At 31.1% G+C, this 21383-nt stretch overlaps 1 protein-coding gene across 4 annotated transcripts in view; it reads left to right on the forward strand.

Annotated features, from left to right (window-relative positions):
- Positions 1-21383, forward strand: part of Rbcn-3A (rabconnectin-3 alpha) — a 266480-nt gene that overhangs the window by 117441 nt on the left and 127656 nt on the right. For all 4 annotated transcript variants that reach the window (XM_085810399.1, XM_085810400.1, XM_085810401.1 and 1 more), the window contains exons 24-28: positions 1459-1672; positions 4694-4883; positions 12131-12421; positions 15671-15823; positions 18568-18706. In XM_085810399.1, coding sequence (XP_085666525.1) covers positions 1459-1672; positions 4694-4883; positions 12131-12421; positions 15671-15823; positions 18568-18706 — 987 coding nt within the window. The remainder of the gene's footprint in view (positions 1-1458; positions 1673-4693; positions 4884-12130; positions 12422-15670; positions 15824-18567; positions 18707-21383) is intronic.

Raw genomic sequence — 21383 nt, forward strand, 5'->3', positions numbered from 1 at the left:
TAAAGGCTGAAATAAGTGTGAAAATTTTGAAATTTTACTAAGAGTTTTATAATTATTTTAAGAAAGATGTGAATATGAAAAATGAATGAAATAATTTTGAAAAATTGATGTAAGCTATGATAAATAAAATTAATGAATAAATTTATCGAAAGACATTATATTATTTATAGAAAGACATTTATAATATCACTGCTACTAATGTGCAGCCCTTTTTTCCCCTATTTCGCTTGTTGCTTGTCAACATGCATGTCTTGTCTCTGCTGTTTATTGTCATTATCTAAAGAGATGTAAGCTGTATAAAATTGTGGGGTGCATAGTGCACCCATACTGATATGTGACATATTTTTAATTACAAAATAAAACCGTGTTGAATCGAACACCTCTGCTAAAGCTTTTCTTCATTTTATGTCATCTTAAGTATCTATGCATCTGCTGCTTAAGTCATCTACAGAATTATTACATTTACATATGTAAGCAAGATAAAAAATATGTAAATATAAGTTATATTTTAAATTAATAACAGCCCCTTAGTGCTTAATTTGAATTTGGATATTTTTGCCTCTCTGTTCTGAAAATGGTAATCTTTTTTCCACTCCATCATTTCAAGACTATTCTTTGTCATATGACTGGTACATAATGCTGTTGATGTAAATGGAGCTAAAACAGTTGATAATAATTTTACAGCATTATTAATTATTCAATCAAATGCACTGGAAACCGAAACTAAGTAATTCTGAATTAAGATTTAATCCTGAAGACAAGTCACTTGCTTTTTGCACTTTGGCTTAGATAAATTGCTGTTTTCTGCTCTCTTCTTGCCACAAAGTTATAAAACGTATAAATGTTTTGAAATATATACCAAATAGAGGGCCAAATTTTTGTGGCCACAGCATGTTTACTGAAATAAAGATGAATATTTAATCTGCCTCAGCTGCCAAGTTGATCTTCATTATGGATTAACATTCTATGCAATCAATATTTCTACAACATCATTACTTCTAAGTTTGATTCATTACATATATATATGTGTGTTATATGTTTTCTGTGCAAGTGTAGAATTAAAAATTGAAGGTATAATTAAAAAAATTATATGCTTTTAATCAAATACACTAAAAACAAAACAGAAAAGTATTAAGACATTAACAGAACTTCAAGGAACAATAGAAGTTAATAAAAAAATCACATATACAACAATAATTGAATTAAATTCAATTAAATTTCTCTGACAATCCTGCTTTAAAACATGCCATTATTACCAGCCTGGTGATGTAATTTTTAGTCACATATGATCCAGATTATTATGGTAGCTTAAAAAATTACTTTTTGCTCTTTAGCACATTTTATTAAGATTATGTAATTGTTAAAGTATCATGTAATTTTTTATATATAGTTTAGCTTAGTGATAGATTAGCAGTTATATCATTGCTGGGTTTTGATTGCAAGTTTTAATATTTTTAGATAAAGAAAATTCATCCAGTTCTGAGAAAGATGAGCCTCTTGTTGATGATCGCAAACTTACTGAAGAGGAGCTTCTTTCCAGAGCCCAAGAATCTTCACAGTTACGATTACCTACATCATCTGGTGGTACTATGTCTCGTTCTACATCATATTCTATTCTTAGTGCTGCCAGTGAAACAAAAAGAAAAAAATCAGAGCATGTCAAACCTGAGAGGTAATTAATGTATTTCTAGTAATTTTTTTTCAATAAACAATTGCAGATTACTTTCTAGAAAGAATAGGAAAATCTCATCTTGTTTTAAGTTTGTTAACTTCATGTACCTTTTTTCAGAAATTATGCAGTTTAAAAATGTGAAATTTTTATATTTAAGTGAATCTATTTTATGAACATTAATATTTTATTTTCATTTACAAAAAATTTTTATATGCAAATTTGTATTGTGAAGTCAGTTTTTGTCGACACCTTTTTTATGCAACCCATCCTTCTAGATCCAACAGTTTCTGAGCATGGTTTGAGGATATATGAAAGTTTCATAAATTGCATTCAGAATAAAACTGGCATTAAAGCAAATGTTTCAAAGCAAATGCTTCAACAATAGTTTTGTTTGTTCATAATTATTTATTATAATAATTGTAAAAGTTCATCATACCATATCAGGTTCAATGTTCCGCCTTACTTTCTTTGGGAACATGCAAGAACCCGACTCGGAACAGGGAGCTTACTAAAGCTATGTTCAATAAATGTGGGAAGTAGACAAGATACACAGGAAGGGTATACGAAACCCTTTATTTTTCACTCTTTACAATAATTTTCGTACTTCGGAATACAGAGACCAACTACTTGTGGTCTGAACGTAAGAATATAAAAATATTTAACTAAACTCTAACTTAACTTTGGAATAATAAACAAGGGCCTACGTGGAAGATTGGCCGTATATTAACAGGAAGCCGTATGTAGTACAGAGAACTGTTAACACTACAATACGTTTAAAATTATCACGAGGATTAAACCTCTGGCCTGGAAGGCAACCAGCAACCAAGTAAAACTGCTAAGGTAAGCGGCCTGCTTCGACTAACTCCTTCCTCTCTCTCGCTTGGCGAAAAGCCACAACTTAAGTACTTAGCGTTCGCCAGACAAATTTGCATAAATAAGTTAAAGCTTTTAATTCTGGCCGGAAGTAGAAAATAAGAAGTGATAGTAAGGATTTAAAATAAAAATAAACGTTAGTAAAACTTAAGATCCTTACAACCATTATAATTATTATAAATTAATGTTATAATCATTATAAAATTTCAATTAATTTAATGAAATGTTAATTTAAAGGAAGGCCATAGTTCTTTGTTTTCATAAGGAATGCTCATTGATTTATGTCTATTCTTTTATCATAGCTGCCAACACTCAAGGCTTTTTGTTGTACCTCCTTTAAGCTCGCCAAATCTCCCGATTTTTAATTTTTAGCCTTTGCTTAGAAAGGTTATAGAGTTTAGTCTTCTTTGCTAGCATATACTAAATACGAACTCCTAACAAACTTGGAGCAAATTATTGCTTTACATGGGGGGAAGGGGGGGAACTACAAAGTCTTAAGAAAGGTTTCAAACAATTCTTTTTGTTAAATCAGAACTGAAACATAAATGCATGATTCTTGCTTACAAATCAAAAAACCACCTGTGGTGATATAACTTAAAGTAACAGTAAATTCAAATTTGAAACTGAGTCTTGTAGCCAATTGCTGTACAAATGATTTAATGTGAAGTTGGCTCAAACTTCTCCCTGGTATAAAAATTTAAATATCGATAAGTATAATGCAAAGCCAAAGAGCACGATCTTATCTGAGCTAGCTAAACCTAGGAACATGGTCTTGAGAGGCGTAAACATGCTGTGTCTTACCACCCAAAAATCTCACCTTATATATTTTATAACTAATTTGCATTGTGGTAGGGAAACGGAAAAAGAAATGACAGTAAAGATCTAAGCCATAATATAACCGGTTATTCAAAATTATAATAACTTTACAAAATATTTTTCAGCAATAAATGAAATTTATTGCATAAAGTACTGTAGATATTTATAGAACATTTTATGAAGTTTGAAACTAGTTTTAGTCAAGTAATATTTGTATTTGATTTTGTTTTACATTAATAATATGATAATTTACAAAGTTTTTCCACGTAAGAGTACAGACATTAGTTATTAATTTTATTTTCATCATATTGAGAAGTACTTTGATAATAAAAATTTTCCTTCTGTACATGGGATGGTCTCAATCCCATGTACAGAAAAGTATGAGAAATTATAACGTGAAATTAGTTATATAATGTAAAATTTAGAATATCTAACTAACATTAATGCATTTTATGTCAGAATCATATTACAAATAGTAATTCAGTAACTTGTATCGTGTATTATGAAGTAAATTCAAGTCATCCTGGAGTTCTTTTGAAATGGTGTCTTCTTGCAACTCAAAAACATCCTGGAAACTCATGGTCTTTTGCACAAGAACATCACGGTTTTTCATATTTTAACTTTGGCAGTCGTGCCTTTTTTTTTTTTTTAATTTGATCACTTATTTTGTAAAAAACAGTAATCTACTTTAAATTTGCTTTTGCACATAATGTAAAAGAAAAAAAAAAACTTTATTATATTTCTTGCAATAAGTAAAATGTGAAATGAAGTATGTAAAAAAAATTAAATTACAAGTTTTTAATTAAATGTTCTAAAAAGAAAAGTATTTTTACAAATTTTTATTTACCTCACTATTATTTATTTATTTTATTTTATGTTTGTTGACTATGTTGTTGTAGTTTTATAAATAATAAATTCTTTTCTGCTATAAATTTAAGACAGTCCTGGAAAATAAATAGTGCAGGTATTCAGTGCAAGTCAGAAAGCCTTAAATTTTCAATGTAAATGTTATTCACTTTAACAATGGGAAATACATTATGAGTACTGCTGTTCTGTTCATTTGGAACTTAAAGAAACTATACTGAAATTGCTAATGAAAAATATGAATGAATTTAATGTAATTATAAATAAAAATTTATAAATTAATACAATTATAAATTTGAAATAAAACTGTGTACTTTTTGTGACACTGTTAACTGAAAAATACAAAATGCATTTTGATATTTCATGCACCTTTATTTACATATAAAGATGTGGATCAGGAACTGCTTTGTATATATTTCATGCTAAAAGAGAAATAATATAATAGAACAAATGTTTTTATTCCTGTAGGGAAAGTGTAGTAAGTGTTGGTCCTATGCCAGATTTTGGTTTATTTGAAGCTAGTCGATTAGCTTGTCCTGTTCTTCCTCAGTATCATCCCAAACAGTTGATGGAACTACTAGGATTTGGGAAACTTCGACGAGTCAAAGCAATTCTCAGCCATTTAGTGAGATGCCTGTCTGGCACAGAAAATATCAAGGTATTTCATTCATTAGCTACTTTATGAATCAAAATGTTGATACTTTGTTTTTTTTTAAAAAAAACTTTGTTTTATTTCTTTGTTTAAATCTTTGTTTTATTTGTTTAATCTTGTATTTATTTCTTTTATTTTATGTTGATTAGCTATGTTGTTGTAGTTTTATAAATAGTAAATTCTTTTCTGTTATAAATATAAGACAGTGCTGGAAAATAAATAGTGCATGTATTCAGAATACAGAAACCCTTAAATTCTCACTGTAAATGTTATTCAGTTTAACAATGGGAAACACATTATGAGTACTGCTGTTCAGGGTAAATGTGTTTGATCTTTGGTAAAGTATGCAGGTGACAGAGTAGAATACCAAACATAGCAAATAGGAGGTAGGAAGAAAAGACAGTCAGTGGATCTTGAGTGTAATGCAAGGACAGAGGTTTGCTATATTAGAAGCATGCTTGAAAGCAGATCATCATAAACTGCCATGTGTTGCAATCTAGTCAGCATTTTGAATGAAGTGGTAAGAAATATTATCTGGATTTGTGTATTGAAGAATATAGTGGTCATTTCCAACATTTTTAAATAAAAGAATGCATTTGTTTACTCTTGTTGTGAAACTGAATCGCATTGCAAAATAATTCAGAATTTTTTTCTGATTTATATTTCTGTATTCTAGTCTATAAACAGAAAAGTACAGAAGTGTAACTGATTTAAGAACTGAATATTATCTTCTCATTCCTCAGTTAATTTTTCATTTATTTATTTTATTGTTTTTTTGAAGGTGATCTTTTGTTTAAATCATATTTTACAATATCTTCCTTTTTTTCTTAGTTGCTGGTTTATAATTATTTAGCTAATAAATCTGGAGCAAAGCTCATATGAAAATCAGTTTTGTCAAACTAATAATTTCCTGCATTTTCCTTTAATTTTTGTTATATTCTGCATCTTTTAAATAAATTTTTCAGTTTCTATGAAAATGGTTGAGAACTGGATCAAATTTAAAACTTCTTTTGAAACATGTTATGGTTATTAAACACTGGCTGTTAATTTGTAGTTTTTATCAACAAGCTGTTAAATGTGGAAATCATATTTTATGATACAAATGTAATAACCATTGTCAGTCTTATCTCTTTTCCTTTTTATTATTTTTATTTTGTCCATTTAAATAATGTATTTCCAGCAAGATGGTGCTGAATTTTTTCACTGTTAAAAGAAGATGGATTGTATGCCAGCTTCTCTTAAAGTACCTAGTTTTTCTTTTTAATAAAACCTATATCGGTCTAAAATTGGATTTTGTATAAATTATAGTGTAGAACTTACATGCTTTCCTGGATAAGTCTGCTGATGCTTTGCAAAAGTTAATGTCTGTTGATTTATAATATTTAAACATCATTCTTCTGTCTGTGATTCCTAATTTATAACTGAAAGAAACTGTTAATCATTCCATGATTTGATCATTCTAGTTTGCCATTTTCATTATACACTGACTACCAATAAGTATTTGGACACCTGTGATAGAAAAGAAAAACTAACTTTATTCAAAATCAATAGTTGGTAGAGCCGCCATGTGAGGTAATTACAGCGTGGACCCTCCAGGGCATACTTTCCACAAGTCTTTGTATGACAGCTAGTGGTATTTTCTTCCACTCGGCTTGGAGAAGACATAGAAGTTCCTTCACCGATTTGGCACGGTAGTGCACCCCTGAATTCGGCGATGCAACTCCTCCCAGAGGTTTTCGATAGGGTTCAGGTCTGGACTCTGGGCAGGCCAGTCCATTCGATGAATTCCATTGGCACCATACCAAGCCTTGGTTAACGTCGAAACATGACAACTGGCATTGTCGTCCTGAAAGTAACAGGGGTCCAACCCGTAAAACTGCCACAACATAGGAAGCACATTGTCATCCAAAGTAGTGCAGTAGGCATCGGAGTTGAGCTTACCATGATTGGGGACCAAGGGTCCCAGCCCATACCAGGAGAAACATCCCCAGACCATAATTCCACCTCCGCCGAACTTGACTGTTGCCCCAATGCATTCTGGCAGGAGACGTTCTCCAGGTAGATGCCAGACACAGACCCTGCCATCCGAACGGTAAAGGGTGAACCTTGATTCGTCACTCCAAAGAACCCGTTTCCACTGATCTATGGTTCAATTTCGATGTGCTTTGCATCACATTAACCGAGCAGCGCGGTTGGACTTTGTGATTAAAGTCCTATGGGCAGCAGCACGAACATGAAAACCAAGCAGATGTGCTTCCTTACGGATGGTATTCATTGAAACAATACTCCCGGATGCCTCTTGATGCCTGTGGAACATTGGTTGGGTGTGGTTCTTTCGAATTTCTCTGGACAGCACTCGTCGGTCTCTATCTGCCACTTTCGTTGGTCTGCCGACTTGGGGCACATTCCGACAATCACCGCTTACCTTCCACTTCTTAATCACATATATATTTGTCTAATTCTATACTCTCAATAGGAGTTTGCAAAAGGAATAATGCATTCTCGCATCTGATATCTGAAAGAGTCTTTATATTTCCAGTAGTAAAAATTTTGGGTACTTCAGATCGCTAGATATGTCCCTTAAGGATCGGCCACATTTGTGATACCCGATAATTATACCTTTCTCGAAATCAGAGAGCTCCAAACTGCGGGGCATCTTGCATGTGACTAAAGCCAATGCTGTTTCCTACACAATATATACAGGCGGAGTCCGTATCATACCTTAGGACCGCAGATATCGTCATTTGCATAGGTGTCCAAATACTTATTGGTAGTCAGTGTATTGCTGAAGTAGAACTTTCTTTCCATATACTAATATATGAAAATTCTGTAAGAAAATTAAACAAAAACAAACTGGAACTTGTATTTATGATGTAAGTTGCCATATATTAAACAGAAAATAACAAAAGGTATTGAATTAACTGTAAGAAAGTCTGAACTACTATAAATTTATTGCCTGTAGATCATACAGTTGAAAGGAAGTGTTATATTTCATATTTCAAATATGGCATGGATTAAAGGTTCTTACATTGTGAAAAGAAAAGCATAATGGAATTTTTTTTTTTACTTGATACATTTTGCTTCCTCTCAAAAAAATAATAAATAAAATAAGAGGACGTTTATATACATGGTATTTGTTAACATGAACTCCATGAATGAAGTTAGTTTTGCAGCTTCTCTACATGCATTAAATTGTATGTAGTTAGGATATTTAATTATGTTTTAATTTTCTTAACTGTTCTAAAAATTTAAATGCTATGACATGTAACAAAAAAAAGGTTTTTTTCTTCCTGAATATGCATTGTAATTTAGAATATGTTAATAGCATATGATAAAGTTTCTTTTATCCCTTCTGTTCTGCTTTTAATTTAAATTATGTCAACTATGTAGCTGAAAATTGTATAATAGTTTTACAGTAAAACTTTACATGTTGTTCTTTTGCAATTTTTGTTCAGAAGATTTTGAGACTAGCAAAACAGCTATGTATGCTAGTAAGGACTAAAAAATTATTTGTCCTGTATTCCCTTTAACCCATGAACCGTCAAAACTACAAAGAATGTTTCTTTTCTCATGAAAATAATAACAAATATTAAATTCAGCATTTATAACATAAATTTACATTGAAAATTAAAAAAATGCTCTTACCTGTGGAAAAAACGAGTGTTGCGTTCGTGCAATGTCAGCGCAATAAGACTACGGATGTTTAGTGAGTAGGATTGTACTTGTGTGATATTTCTTTTACAAATACAGATTATTTCATTTGAAAGGTTCAAGCATGAAAAACTTGATTACAATCATGATATAAAGCTACATTACATACTTTGCATCTATAAACAGTCTGGCTATGGTGCTCTTTACAACAAAGTCTTTTGTTATTAACGGACTTTATGACAAAATGTGTACCATCTCCATGCAATGGTTTTTGAATGCTGAATTTACTAGGTCTTCCTGTTGCTCATATATTTGTCTAATTCTATACTCTCAATAGGAGTTTGCAAAAGGAATAATGCATTCTCGCATCTGATATCTGAAAGAGTCTTTATATTTCCAGTAGTAAAAATTGGTGATATTTAGTAAGCTTAGATACGGTCTCACTTCATATAATTTATCAGTATTGTCAATTTGACTATTGTCAAATGCAAATTCTGCTTCATATTCCTGTACTGCAAACGTGATATCAATTCTTGTACAACAGGAACAGAAATGTCCTCATCAAAAAAGACTAATACATTTTTCTTGAGATAAAGAATGATATCCTATAAGCAATAATGTTCCAATAAATCTTCTCATATAGGCTTCAGATGCAATAAATTCTAGGCTTTTTTTTTTTTTTTTTTTTTTCCCCGAGCGTATATATTTGTCTGTTCAACGAGAAGAGAGTAAATGTCTAAACCAAAAAGAAAATCGAAAATCTGTGCACTAGTTTTACCTTGTGTTTTGTCTTTTATAATTTCTCTTCTATCTCTTTCTTCATGTTCTTCCTGAGACATAACTAACAGTTCCTTTTTTTATACACTTCAAGATTTCAGTCTTCTACTTTTTAAACTTTTTAGTATGACTATAAATTCTTTTAGAAGTCTAAAACTTACTTCTTACATGAATTTCAACTTCTCCAGCAGTATCATTTGGTAAAATATCATTATCATTATTTAAAACACTTCCATTCCTTTCTTCTTCGTCACTAGCCTCTGCAATTTCTGGGGGAACAACAACAATATCAGTTTTATTCTGGTCATTATTAACATTATCATCATCTGTTTCTTCATCAAAAAATCTTTGAAGGGCTTCCTCTAATGTAAGATACCTCCTTCTAGGCATTTTAAACAACCAGAACATGAATCAGAACATCGAAAGGAATGGGTGAAAAAGGAGATTGACTACCCGTTTCTTGCTGACGTTGTGTCAATGCAACACCTGCTTTCCCTTCCTTCTCAACACAAATATAAACATCTGACTGATGTAATGTTCTGATAAATGGTGATCTTGACTAAAAATAGATCACTCATAAAGATGGCGATTCTTTTGTTAAATATTTTCAGCAAAAATACCCGGTCGAAAATTTTGCTTAAAATATGAGATTAATTATTATAAACAAAGTGCTTGTTGAAGGCAAATATTTTTTTACAGAAATAATCTTCATAATATTCCCTACACAAAATTATCTGCTGGTATAAAATATCTTAGGTAGTTATATTTATATACGCATTTATTTTGACCGTTGCGTCAACGCAACACCAGCGGCTAATGGGTTAATGTAGTTCTTTCTGGAACTAAATGCATTCTGATGGCATGTAGAGAAAGCTTGTCCTGCCAGACTGCATGGCATAGCAGTTTGTTTAGATATTTATAGCATGTTTGGGCCATGTCTTTTTTGGTGCTCTTTCTAACTATGGAAAAAAGATTTTATCACATGGAGATGCATGAGAAGGGTATGGAATTCTGGAAAAGCTGTACTTCTGTGTGTTGCTATAAATTACTGGATAGACAAAATGGTTTTTTGTGTTCACCAGGAGTGAGGCTCATCCTCCACTGATTTCCTACCACTCACAAAATTCTACTGCCATTGTATGAGATGCATGAGAGAAATATGGAATTATGGAAAATCCGTAGTTTTGTGTATTGCCATAAATCCCTGTATAGACAGAATGGTTGTTGGTGTTCACCAGGAGTAAAGCTCATGCTCCACTGACTTCTTGCCACTTACAGGCTTCTTCTGCCAGTCAAACATTTATGCTCTTACAATAAGTCTGCTGGGTAATGTTATAAGCTTTCATAATTGTCTTTTTTAATCTGAGACAAAATTTTATGTTCATGTACTGCTCAGTTTTTACAATCATCCTGTATCATTATCAAGTATACAAATTTATTGCAGTGAAGATACCTGTGTTACCAAGCACCATCCCTCTATTTGGTGGAGTTTTATGGAAATGTTTCCAAGTTTCAGACTGAACTGCAATTGATATATCAGCTACTGTAAAACTTATTTCTAATTAATTCTAATTTTACACCCATTTACAGCATTTTTGTATCAAAACTTTCTGGACAAAGGTTATATACAGTCAAAAGTCGTTAATCCGGACTCGCCGGGACTTCGGCGATTCCGGATTATCGATTTTTCCGGATTATAGATCATCAGTTTAAATCTCGTAAGATGGCATGCAGAAATTCTAAAATTAAAAATATGAAACCGTAATTTATGAAATAAAGAACAATTATGATCTAAAGGGTATCAAAATTTGCAAAAAGAAAAAGCTTAATATTTATTTGTTTACTTTATTAAACATTTCTTTCAATGTAAGTTGTTTAAGTTTTGCTTCGTTTCATGTGATAATACTTTCTCTTTAATTCTATTAAACAGACATAATTTCTTGTTCAGTTACAAAGTTCCGCTGTTCAAGTCCTATAATTTCTGTGTCGAGAACACCGACTAATTTGTGAATCGAAATTTTTTCGTTTTCAATAACCTCTGTCACTTTTCTTCGCTATCGGAAGCGAATTATAATGACGAGGAACTTGTTTTAAATCATATCAAAAACGGAGCATATCGAGATGAAATACTACATTTGGTAAAGAAATTATAAGCCAAATAAAATAAAAACATCTGCGCTGAAGATAAGGATAGTGTTGACAGTTCAACTTCCAATTCATTACGTCGCGGCGTTCCCCCCGCTGAGCAGCGTGAAATTGATAAACAGATTTCGGATTTCAAAACATACTTTCGCTTTAGATCCTTTACATATTAACAAATATATATCGGAAATTCTATTTGATATAATCGAAAGTTTAAGCTTACTTTTATAAAATTGCTCTTACAGTCTGCGAAAAATAATAAGCCGGATCCAATTCGAAAATTAAGGAACAACGCAATCATCAACATTAACTGAAATAGATAATTAGATAATTTTAGCTTATACGTCCATTATACATAAAACGCGCACGCGAAAACATATTCTGCACTTGCGCACACTCATATGCGCAGTCGTAAAAGGTCTTACGCGCACGCGCAAACGCCTATGCGCATGTGTCAAAGCGGCGCATGCGCAGAAAGTTTTTAGTTTTGAGGTCCGGATTATAGATCATTCCGAATTATGGGTGTCCGAATTAACGACTTTTGACTGTACTTTTATTAACTATAGGAACTTAATGATTTTATGCAATTACTAAATATAATATTTTTGTAGTAAATGTTGTTTGTTGTAATTAAGTAACAGTAGTTTTTTTTTTTTTTTTTTTTTGGGTAATTGTGTATGCAGAAAACATACCTGCAAGTTCCTGAATCTGTAGGAAATGATAATGAAGGTGAAGGTGGAAGTCGAACTTGGTCCCGAACCCGTGCAATGTCTTTAGCTGCTAGTACATCTCCCTTACCTCATAGTCCTAATGATCAAAGAGGCTCAATATCAGTATTTCCAGAAGAAGTGACTTTAGACTACGTGGAAATTCAATCTATCCCACCTCTACCATTATTTACTCTCTTGGCCACAGATAAGGAAACCCACATGCAGCCTTCTCCTACTACTCATGAGGATCAGTCTTTAGATAAGGTAACATAATTTTTTGGTCTGGTACATTTATGTATTTTCTTATAAAAGTTTATTTAAAAACATTCATTTTGGACTAGTGAAATGGAATTTTTAATCGTAAAGCAAGGTAATAGGAAAGGAATATTATGATTGATACAGACATAGATTCAAATAAATGCAAGTTTTAGGGAAAATAATACCATTGTTTAATTTTTAAGCATCTGCAGATAGTATTGATAAAATTGTGAGTATTGGATTATTGAAATATTTCTACTTTTCGACCAAAGTATATCAAGCCTTTTTTAGAATATACTTACTTGGCTTTATCTAATATATAGGAAAATATATTTATTTAATAGATAGTTAGAACAATTCAAGGATTTCAGAATTCAGAAATGTGGAGAATTTGATGATATGACATTTTATTTATTCAAAATTTAAGATGCCAGATTAGGTTTGTAATTTTTTTTAAGCCTTAAATCTTGTTATTAGTGAAGTTCCACTGTAAATGAATTTTATTTCAATGCTAAAAATGTTGAGGTGATACCCCTGTTTTATGGTATTTATGCTGCCTAACAAGAGCAATAAATAGCACCATGGCAAAACAAATTATTCATTCTGCATACTTAAGTTAATTGAAAAGTGTAAACTTCTTCACATTAAAATTGCATTTTTAGTAGGATTTGCATAAATTTGTTTTCTTGTTGGTAATTTATAACCAAAAGAAGAACCATTCTTTTGGTTCGCACCCTGAAACCACCATTTTTCGAATTTTTTTCACCTCTTTTTTCCGAAATTTTTGAGTGAAAATCAATTTATTACTGATCTTTTACCTCTAAATAACACAAAATTACTGCAGAATCATACATATTTTAGGTATTAATACAACAAATTGGATGTCTTTTAAAATTCGTTTTCAATCAGATAAAATAACTTTCTTTTATTAATATAAACAACTTTAAATTTTAAAAGTTATTTATCACACATCATGATTTCTATCATAAACAATAAATAATTGCAACAATTAAACTGCACATATAAAAAAAAAACTCTTCATATGTATGGCATTTGCTATGTGGTTTTAGGGCGCGACCACTGCCCCACTAGAGCATTCTGTCACAATGCTTGCAATCCTCTAGAGGCTCTGTGGTCGCGCCTTGAAACCACTGATCTTCTCAATAGCGTTTGCTTGCTTAGGAATGTTTATTTTTACCCGGATATAGATAAGGGGCTTTGATTCCACTGAGTTATTTTATAACTAAACAATACATGCACCTGTCCAGTAAAAAGTCTTTCTTTTCCAGAGACTTTTCTCTGACCTCAACACACTAGCTCCCCAAGCTAGTATTGTGATTTTATAAATCATTTCTTGTGGTTTAAGTTTAATGTAAATATACTTAATTAATAATAGAAATATAATTAAAAATAGAAATTAAAAATAGAAATCGCTTAAAAGTTTTATTTAAATTTAAAATATTTTCTGAATATTTGGGGACGAAATAAGGATAAAATAAGTATGAATGGGAAATGAACGATCCGTACAAAGCCAGAAAGACCTAGCCCTCATTAACATAAAAAACCACAAATTTCATGTGCTAGATGAAAAGAAACTAAATAACATTGGACATATACCAGTGAAATTTAGATCCAGGCAGTGTACATTTTGTAGCACAAGGATGAAACCTCATGGAACTAGATACATGTGCGAAACGTGCGATGTGCGTCTATGCATGTACCGAAAACACAAAACATGCTTTTTTTCTTTGGAGGAAGGGGAAAAAAAAAACTGAGTTTTTTTTATTCTTATTTTACTGAGTTTTTTAATCCATTTATCCAAACATCCTTATTATGTAGGTACTTATATTTTCACTGCTATGGAAAAATTACATAAATATTTATTTTTAAATTTTTTCTGAGGATTTACTTTGAAAAATATTGTAAAAAATTATATATAATGCAATTCTTATATACATTTTTTTTTTTTCTTCCAAATTCGTAAATTTCGTCATTTATTGGAAACGTGCATGGAAAAAGGTAAGTTTTTTTTTCCACCCCTACTACCTCAGTAAGTTCCAAAGTCCTAGACGCGCGGTGGTTTCACAGTTCGACCACCACCCATAGAACAATGGGTAAGAGTAGATTTTTTAAATTCATATATTATTTGTCTCTAGGATCATAATATTCAATTTCTAGAGTTTTTAGTTAAAAAAATTATAAAAATAATATTGCGCGTGTCAAAGGCTTAAACTAAAATCTCAAGAAGCTGGACCCAGGAACAAGTTCTTTTTGTACAAATCTTTCACAAGTTTAATTAGCTAATGAGTAAAAAAGCTAAGTTAAAATAATTAACAATTAGAAGAAAATATTTTTGTTCCTTCCCTTTCCTTATATACCTTCTAAAACACCTTATAAAAAACCTTATAAAACCTTTGCTGTTATGGTAAAATGCACCCAGTTACAGCATTTTAGCTTTTTTTTTTTTTGTGTGTGTTATTTGTTGAAATAGCACTTTTTAAATTTTAAGGAAATATGCGTTTTTTTCTATTTAAATATTCATTCATCAAGTTCAATTTATTATTTCTTATATAATACTTTAATTATATTAGTATTATATAAGAAATAAAATATTATATATATATATATATATTTATGTATAAATATTATATAAGAAAAAAAAAGAATTTTTTCTTATATAACGCTGATTTTTGTTGTTTGACTTCTGAATTAATACTTAAAGGCTTGCATCATAATCAGTCCCCTAGCCTTTGGATTCTTTATACAGTGCTGTTTAAGATGATAAAATGAAGTATTATGTTATATGTGTTGTTATCATATTTTGTGTTAACAATGTCATTAAAATAAAATGATATAATTGTAAAAAACTTAATCTTTTAATCTTAGCATACCATTTCTCCTCAAATGAAAAGTGCTGCCCAACGAAGTTACAAAAATTAATTTAATACAGTATAAAAAATGTGTAACAATGAAGTTTTTTTTAAAGGAAAATTTTAGAACTTTTCTATCAAAGTTCTGTTTGGTGTTAATGGAGAAGTTTTCTTTAATTTGTTTCTAAACCTGAGAAATTATTCTAAAATTGCAATTTTTACATTAGTAGATAAATACTGCATTTCAAAATGCTTTTAAATTGCATCTGTGTGTAGTGAATGAATAACTGAATTTTTAACTTAGTCATTTATTTCTTTAAAATTCTGCGTAGAAAAACATGTAATAAAAAATTTCTTGATCTTTAAAAAAAAAATTTTTTTTTAGGATTATACAGGTCTCTTTGATATAACTTCGAGTGTGGAAGACAATTTAGATGATATACTCCACAATAAGTTTTCAGGAGAGAGTAAGAAAGAAAGACCATCGTTCAGTGTAAACGAAAAGAAGATCCATTTATCTAATTTTAGTCCAAACCAGGTACTTCCATTCTGTTTAAAACCAAATATCATTATGACTTTTTTTACTTCCTTGTACGAAGTAAGAAGGAAGTATTGTAATCGCGAAAAGCTTCAGGCAGCATATTTCAACGAAAATATCCACTTTGACCGCTTTCGAATGCAATTTAACGATGTTTTTGCGTGATATCTGTACGTAAGGACAGAATAAAAGACTCTTCTCCTCCAAAAAAATAAAAAACTGCTTTAAAATAAATTCTGAAGAGAATTTTTTGTGGCGTCTGTATGAATGTGCGTACGTACGTATCTCGCATAACTCAAAAGCGAGTAACCTCAGAATGTTGAAATTTTGTATATAAGACTACTATAACATGTAGATGTGCACCTCGTATTTTCGTTTCAATCGGCCGCGCCAAACGTATATAAATATATTTATAAATATATCCACTCTGTTACCCGGCTCAGTGATCTCAGTTTCTTTACTCTTATACGTTTGTAAATTGTACATTTTTTGCTTTAAAAATGATTGAATTATGTTGTTTTTATCTTCCAGTTAAGGGTTTTATGCCTTTAGTAAATCTGTATGCAATATTTTTAGAATTATCAACAATTTTAAAATTGACTAAGTGCCGCTAAGCCTAATTTGATGGCGGCCATTGCTCTTGTTTACATTTGAAACAGCTGAGTAGCGGATTTGTTGCCAATCTAGAGAAACTTAGTTTCACAACAACAAAGATAACGCCTTTATTTACTATCTAAATCATGCTTAATCCTTTCTGGAATTTTTTCGAGGAAATATGCATTTAAGATTCACTTCGTAATTTTTAATACAGATATTTTAAGTTTTTATGTATTTTTGCCTTGTCCGAAGTGAAAACTGAATTAATTGAATGAGAAATACTCAATCGTCTGTGAAAAACTGTTTCTTTTTTGTTTGCTTAATTTCTTTTATACATAGTTCTAGCTTTATCATTTATTATTTTATTTTATCCAGTATTCTATTGAAATACTAAAGCTAGTTCTAGCTTTAGTATTTGAATAGAACATGTGGCAAGGATTAGATAATTCTTTAAGTGATATAAATTTTGTGCATTCTGAGTTATAATATGAACGAAATATAATATTGTTAAGTAAACCTAGCGCCAGAGTGTAGCTATGGTAAACAAAGTGAATTTTAAAGAATGCATTTATTCTATTGTGGTTTATGTGCAGTCGGCAAAGTAGGTTTAATTCAATCTAATAAGTTTAAATGAAATGCAAGAAAAAATGCGTATAATTTAATATTCTGTACAAGGAAGTCATGTGGTGTACACATCAGATTTTTTTTTTTTTTTTATTTATACTGTATTAAAAGTACATACATCATTGAAATATAGTTAATTTTAGCTGTGGTATGTATAGTCCATTGAGAAACTTTATGCGCTAATGTTGTTTTATTCCATCATTAAAAATTAACACTATGCCATAAGATGGAAAACACAATCAGGATGTTATTTGTGTTCAGTGCAAGGTTTTGTTTTTGTAAGATGCGTAAAATGCAAGTATTTTGCAAGAATTGTCCAGGTGGAAAGGAATGTATTAATGAAGTAATGATTTAGTATGAAATATCTTACCACTTTTGGAAAGAATTGAATTGAAATTCATAAAATGATGAAGCAGAGGGTATTAAGAGTTTACAATGTAGCAGCCAGCATTATTCTGTTGGGTTAAACATTTCTAAGACAGGCAAGACTATGTGACTATGTGGGAACTTTCTTCTGAATTGCTGATGAAACATCAGTTGTATGTTGTTTTATAGTTGCTATAATCTATAACCAAGTGTTAAAATGAATTAGTTAAATTTAGATAAGTTCTCTAAATTTAGGAGAATTAAATTTAGAAGGGAAAATGATTTGCAAGCTTTTATTCAAGAAAATTGGAATGAGAAAACCGTTGCAAAGATTTCAAGATGTTTGATTGCTGAAAAAAAGTCAGATGATAGGAGTGCTGTCTTGACTTGTCAGACCATGAATTTCTCAGAAGGGATGTTATGGGTGAGGTGTTTTGGGTTTAAAATAATATGATTTCTTATTAATGTGACTTCTTATCTGAATCACCCACCAAAGAGTGGAAGATGAAAGGAAAATCCTGAACAGATGAATTTCAAAAAAAGCAGATCCAAAATCTGAATCATGATCAACATATTTTTTTACATTTATGGAACTGTGCACCATGAATGTGTTTCCAAAAAGCAGTCTGTGGATAAAGCTCAGTATGTGAATACCTTGAGAACATACGAGATTGTGTATGGCAGAATCAGCTGTAGTTGTTGAATTGAAATAGGGGGATTTTACATCATAATGATACACCTTCAAAATACACACCATTAGCTGTTGTACATCCCTAAACAGTGATTCATTTGCAATGTTTGGAACATTTCCATATTTCTTTGTTATATCATGAGCTCTGAGTTTTTTTCCCCCTTCTCTCAAATCAAAATAGAGTTTAGGGGGCAACATTTGAGAAAAGTATAAAATTTCAAAATTAAAGTACATTTCTTTTAGGATCTAACAAAAATAAGCTCAGCAGCATCATTTAAAACAATAAAAACTGTGTTTTCAAAAGTGCATTAGTAGAGGAAGAGACAATTAAAAGGTGTCTGATTACCTTGATAAACCTGAATAAATTCAAACATTTTATGTGCTGTGTATATAATTTTCTTGACAGACTATGTACATATGCTTATAGGCAATGAAATAAAGTGAAATGTTTGCTTTCTTTATTAAGGCTTCTTTATTAACTCGGTTTCTGACTCATTCCCACCTTCCTGGTCTTTCAAGTTTAGATCAAATGCATCTTTTGGCCTTAGCAGACACAGTTGCATCATTCAATACTGCTCTTGTGGACAGGTTTAGTGCTGATCCTGGTAAGTAATGTAAAAAAATTCAGAACTAATATAAAATCATTAACCCATTCATGATGAGGGTATCATATATGCATTAGTACTTAATCATCTTATGCAGTGGCATGCCACTTAGCATAATTTTTCTTGGAGATGGTATGCTGTTGCAGTTGTAGAATATCGCAGGACTGGGTATTTTGCATCGTTAAGCTTTACTTAAAAAAATTCATTAAAAGTATTTTTTTTACTAATTACTTTGATTTTTTCTGTAATTGTAACTAGCAATAATATAATCATAAAAATATATCGACATTCTGAAAAAAATTAAAATCTATATGCAAAATAAAATATTTGATGCATCTTGATTAAAATGTGCAAAACGTATCCAAATCTATATTTAAACATGTATAATAAATAATAAAATGTGTGATAATATATTATAGCATAAACAAAAAAGACAGTTGGTGACAGTCTTTTAAGCAAGGATAAACAGAAAGTCCCACATTGCATAGCTCATGAAAATAAAAGTCTGGGTAACTTTCCATTGATTCCTTACAGTGTGTGAGCAAAATACACTTCTTCTTTTGGATTTAAATCCTCTGTCATTCACATTAAGTGAAGGAAAATGCCTTCCGGAAAGCCGTAAAGGGGTGGATGGTGATTGAGCTGTGAACTGCCTTTCTGTTCTGAAGCTTCCATAGTTTTAAAAAATTTGCTCTACCACTTTCATTTTGAATTGAAGAGTTGGAGTTTTAGTTCCGTATTGAAACTGACATTCAACAAAACGATAGCCAAAGAATAATTTCTTATATCATTTAATTGACTTTCTGAAAGATGTATGGTGGTACATTATTGCACCCCCATCATCAACACCACCCATATTTTTATTGTAGTCCATTATTCATTTGGGTTTTAAAATGTTCTATCCTATTTTCATGTTCTTTCATCTTGTAGCCCATATATATTGACCGTGAATAGAAGTCACCAGTAAAACATGCAGAAAATCTTTTGGCATTCCTTTTCTAGTTTTACAAACAGTTCCACTCATATTTAGACTGAATTTAAATATTCAGCAAGGGATGGAGAATTAAAAAATCTACCGAAATATAAATTGTATCCATTGCCAGATAAATCTGTCATTAGAGTTTTCACAACTAGTTCACCATATGAACCACCTTTAGCAATAACAACTGTATCTTTGCCACAGTAAACTAAAAAATTTGCAGACATATCCAGAATTTGATTTGCAGAGTTTGTTTATATCTTAATACTATGACGGGACCTTTTAGAAGGGATATATTGGCAGAATTCAAGACGTCCTTTCCATGTGAAAAGAGACATGTCAATGCATTTGTTTTTAGGTGCATAAATTGTTTTAAATTTGTTCTGCAATTTTTTTTGTCAAAGATCCCAATTTAGCAGTTTTTTTTTTTTTTTTTTTTGCTTCAGTGTTGAAAGCTAAATGCAGAAACCATAATGTATTCAGAAAACTTTTCTGAGGGATCACTCTGTTGAAGAATGGAGTCACTAGCATTTCTCAAATACTATTTGTTAATCAAAATCGCAAAAACAACCTTGTATTTAGCGTAAGTATATTGAAACACTCAATCGATTTTGAGGGCAGCTAAAGGTCCCTCCTCATCAGGAGAAAGAAATACCTAGAAAACCTGGTCCTTATCAGACGAGACGTGATAAGGACCACGTGTTTCTGAAACTCCTTCCCCTTTATTTTTCTTCTTTCTAGGTATTTCTTTCTCCTGATGAGGAGGGACCTTTAGCTGCCCTCGAAATCGATTGAGGGTTTCAATATACTTACGCTAAATACAAGGTTGTTTTTGCAATTTTGATTGTCATATTAGCGTGTTTCTCTTCTAGTGCTATTTGTTAGTTGTGAAAAACATTTTGAAGTCAGGCCTTTTAATTATTTCCATTAGAATAATAAATCTCAGAAATTCCCTTATTTTAGGCACATCTGCAAGAGCAAACTGAGTTGATTTTGGAGAAGAGGGATTTTTACTCATCTTTTGTTGATAGGAATTATTAGTTTCATTCATGTAACTTAAATTTACTTCTTGCAATTCCCATAAATTCATACTGCTTCAGTTTCGTAATGAGTCTGTAATAAGATATTCACTTTTGTACTCGATTGTGAGGGGGAATCAAAACAAGCTTCCAATTTAGTCTGACAAAATTTCAGTATCTAAAAAAATTTCAGTTAAATGTCAGAATATTCACTTGTAGGCTCGTTTAAGATTCAGTTATGCTGTTCTTCCATTAAAACCTCTTTCTCTTAAACATCTCAATCTTTGTTTAATTCTCTTGACCAGGGCAAAAAACTATGTCTACTATCTAAAAAAGATGCAAACTGACTACAAACAGGAATTCTTAAAACATCAACTCCATTCCTAATATTCAGATAGGACAAAAACAAAAAGCAAATTTTGAGCAACTGAAACTTTCCGAGTGTTTATATCATGTGAAGCCACAGTTGTGTATTGTCTATTTTTGTTTACTTTATATCTCGGCTCATACATCTAAACAAATCGCCACCATCAGAAAAAACTTTAGGACACAAGAACAACAATGTATAGTTTCAAATAAACTAAGTGTCATGAACACAATGTGCTCGTATTTAAAAAAATTCTAAAAGATCTTGTATGTTTGAAAATGCGTATATGATACACTTGTGGTCATTGAGTAT

This window comes from Stegodyphus dumicola, chromosome 2, assembly GCF_044657685.1.
Source record: "Stegodyphus dumicola isolate Sdum_Otavi_A_Nest chromosome 2, ASM4465768v1".
NCBI classification, from domain to species: Eukaryota; Metazoa; Arthropoda; class Arachnida; order Araneae; family Eresidae; genus Stegodyphus; species Stegodyphus dumicola.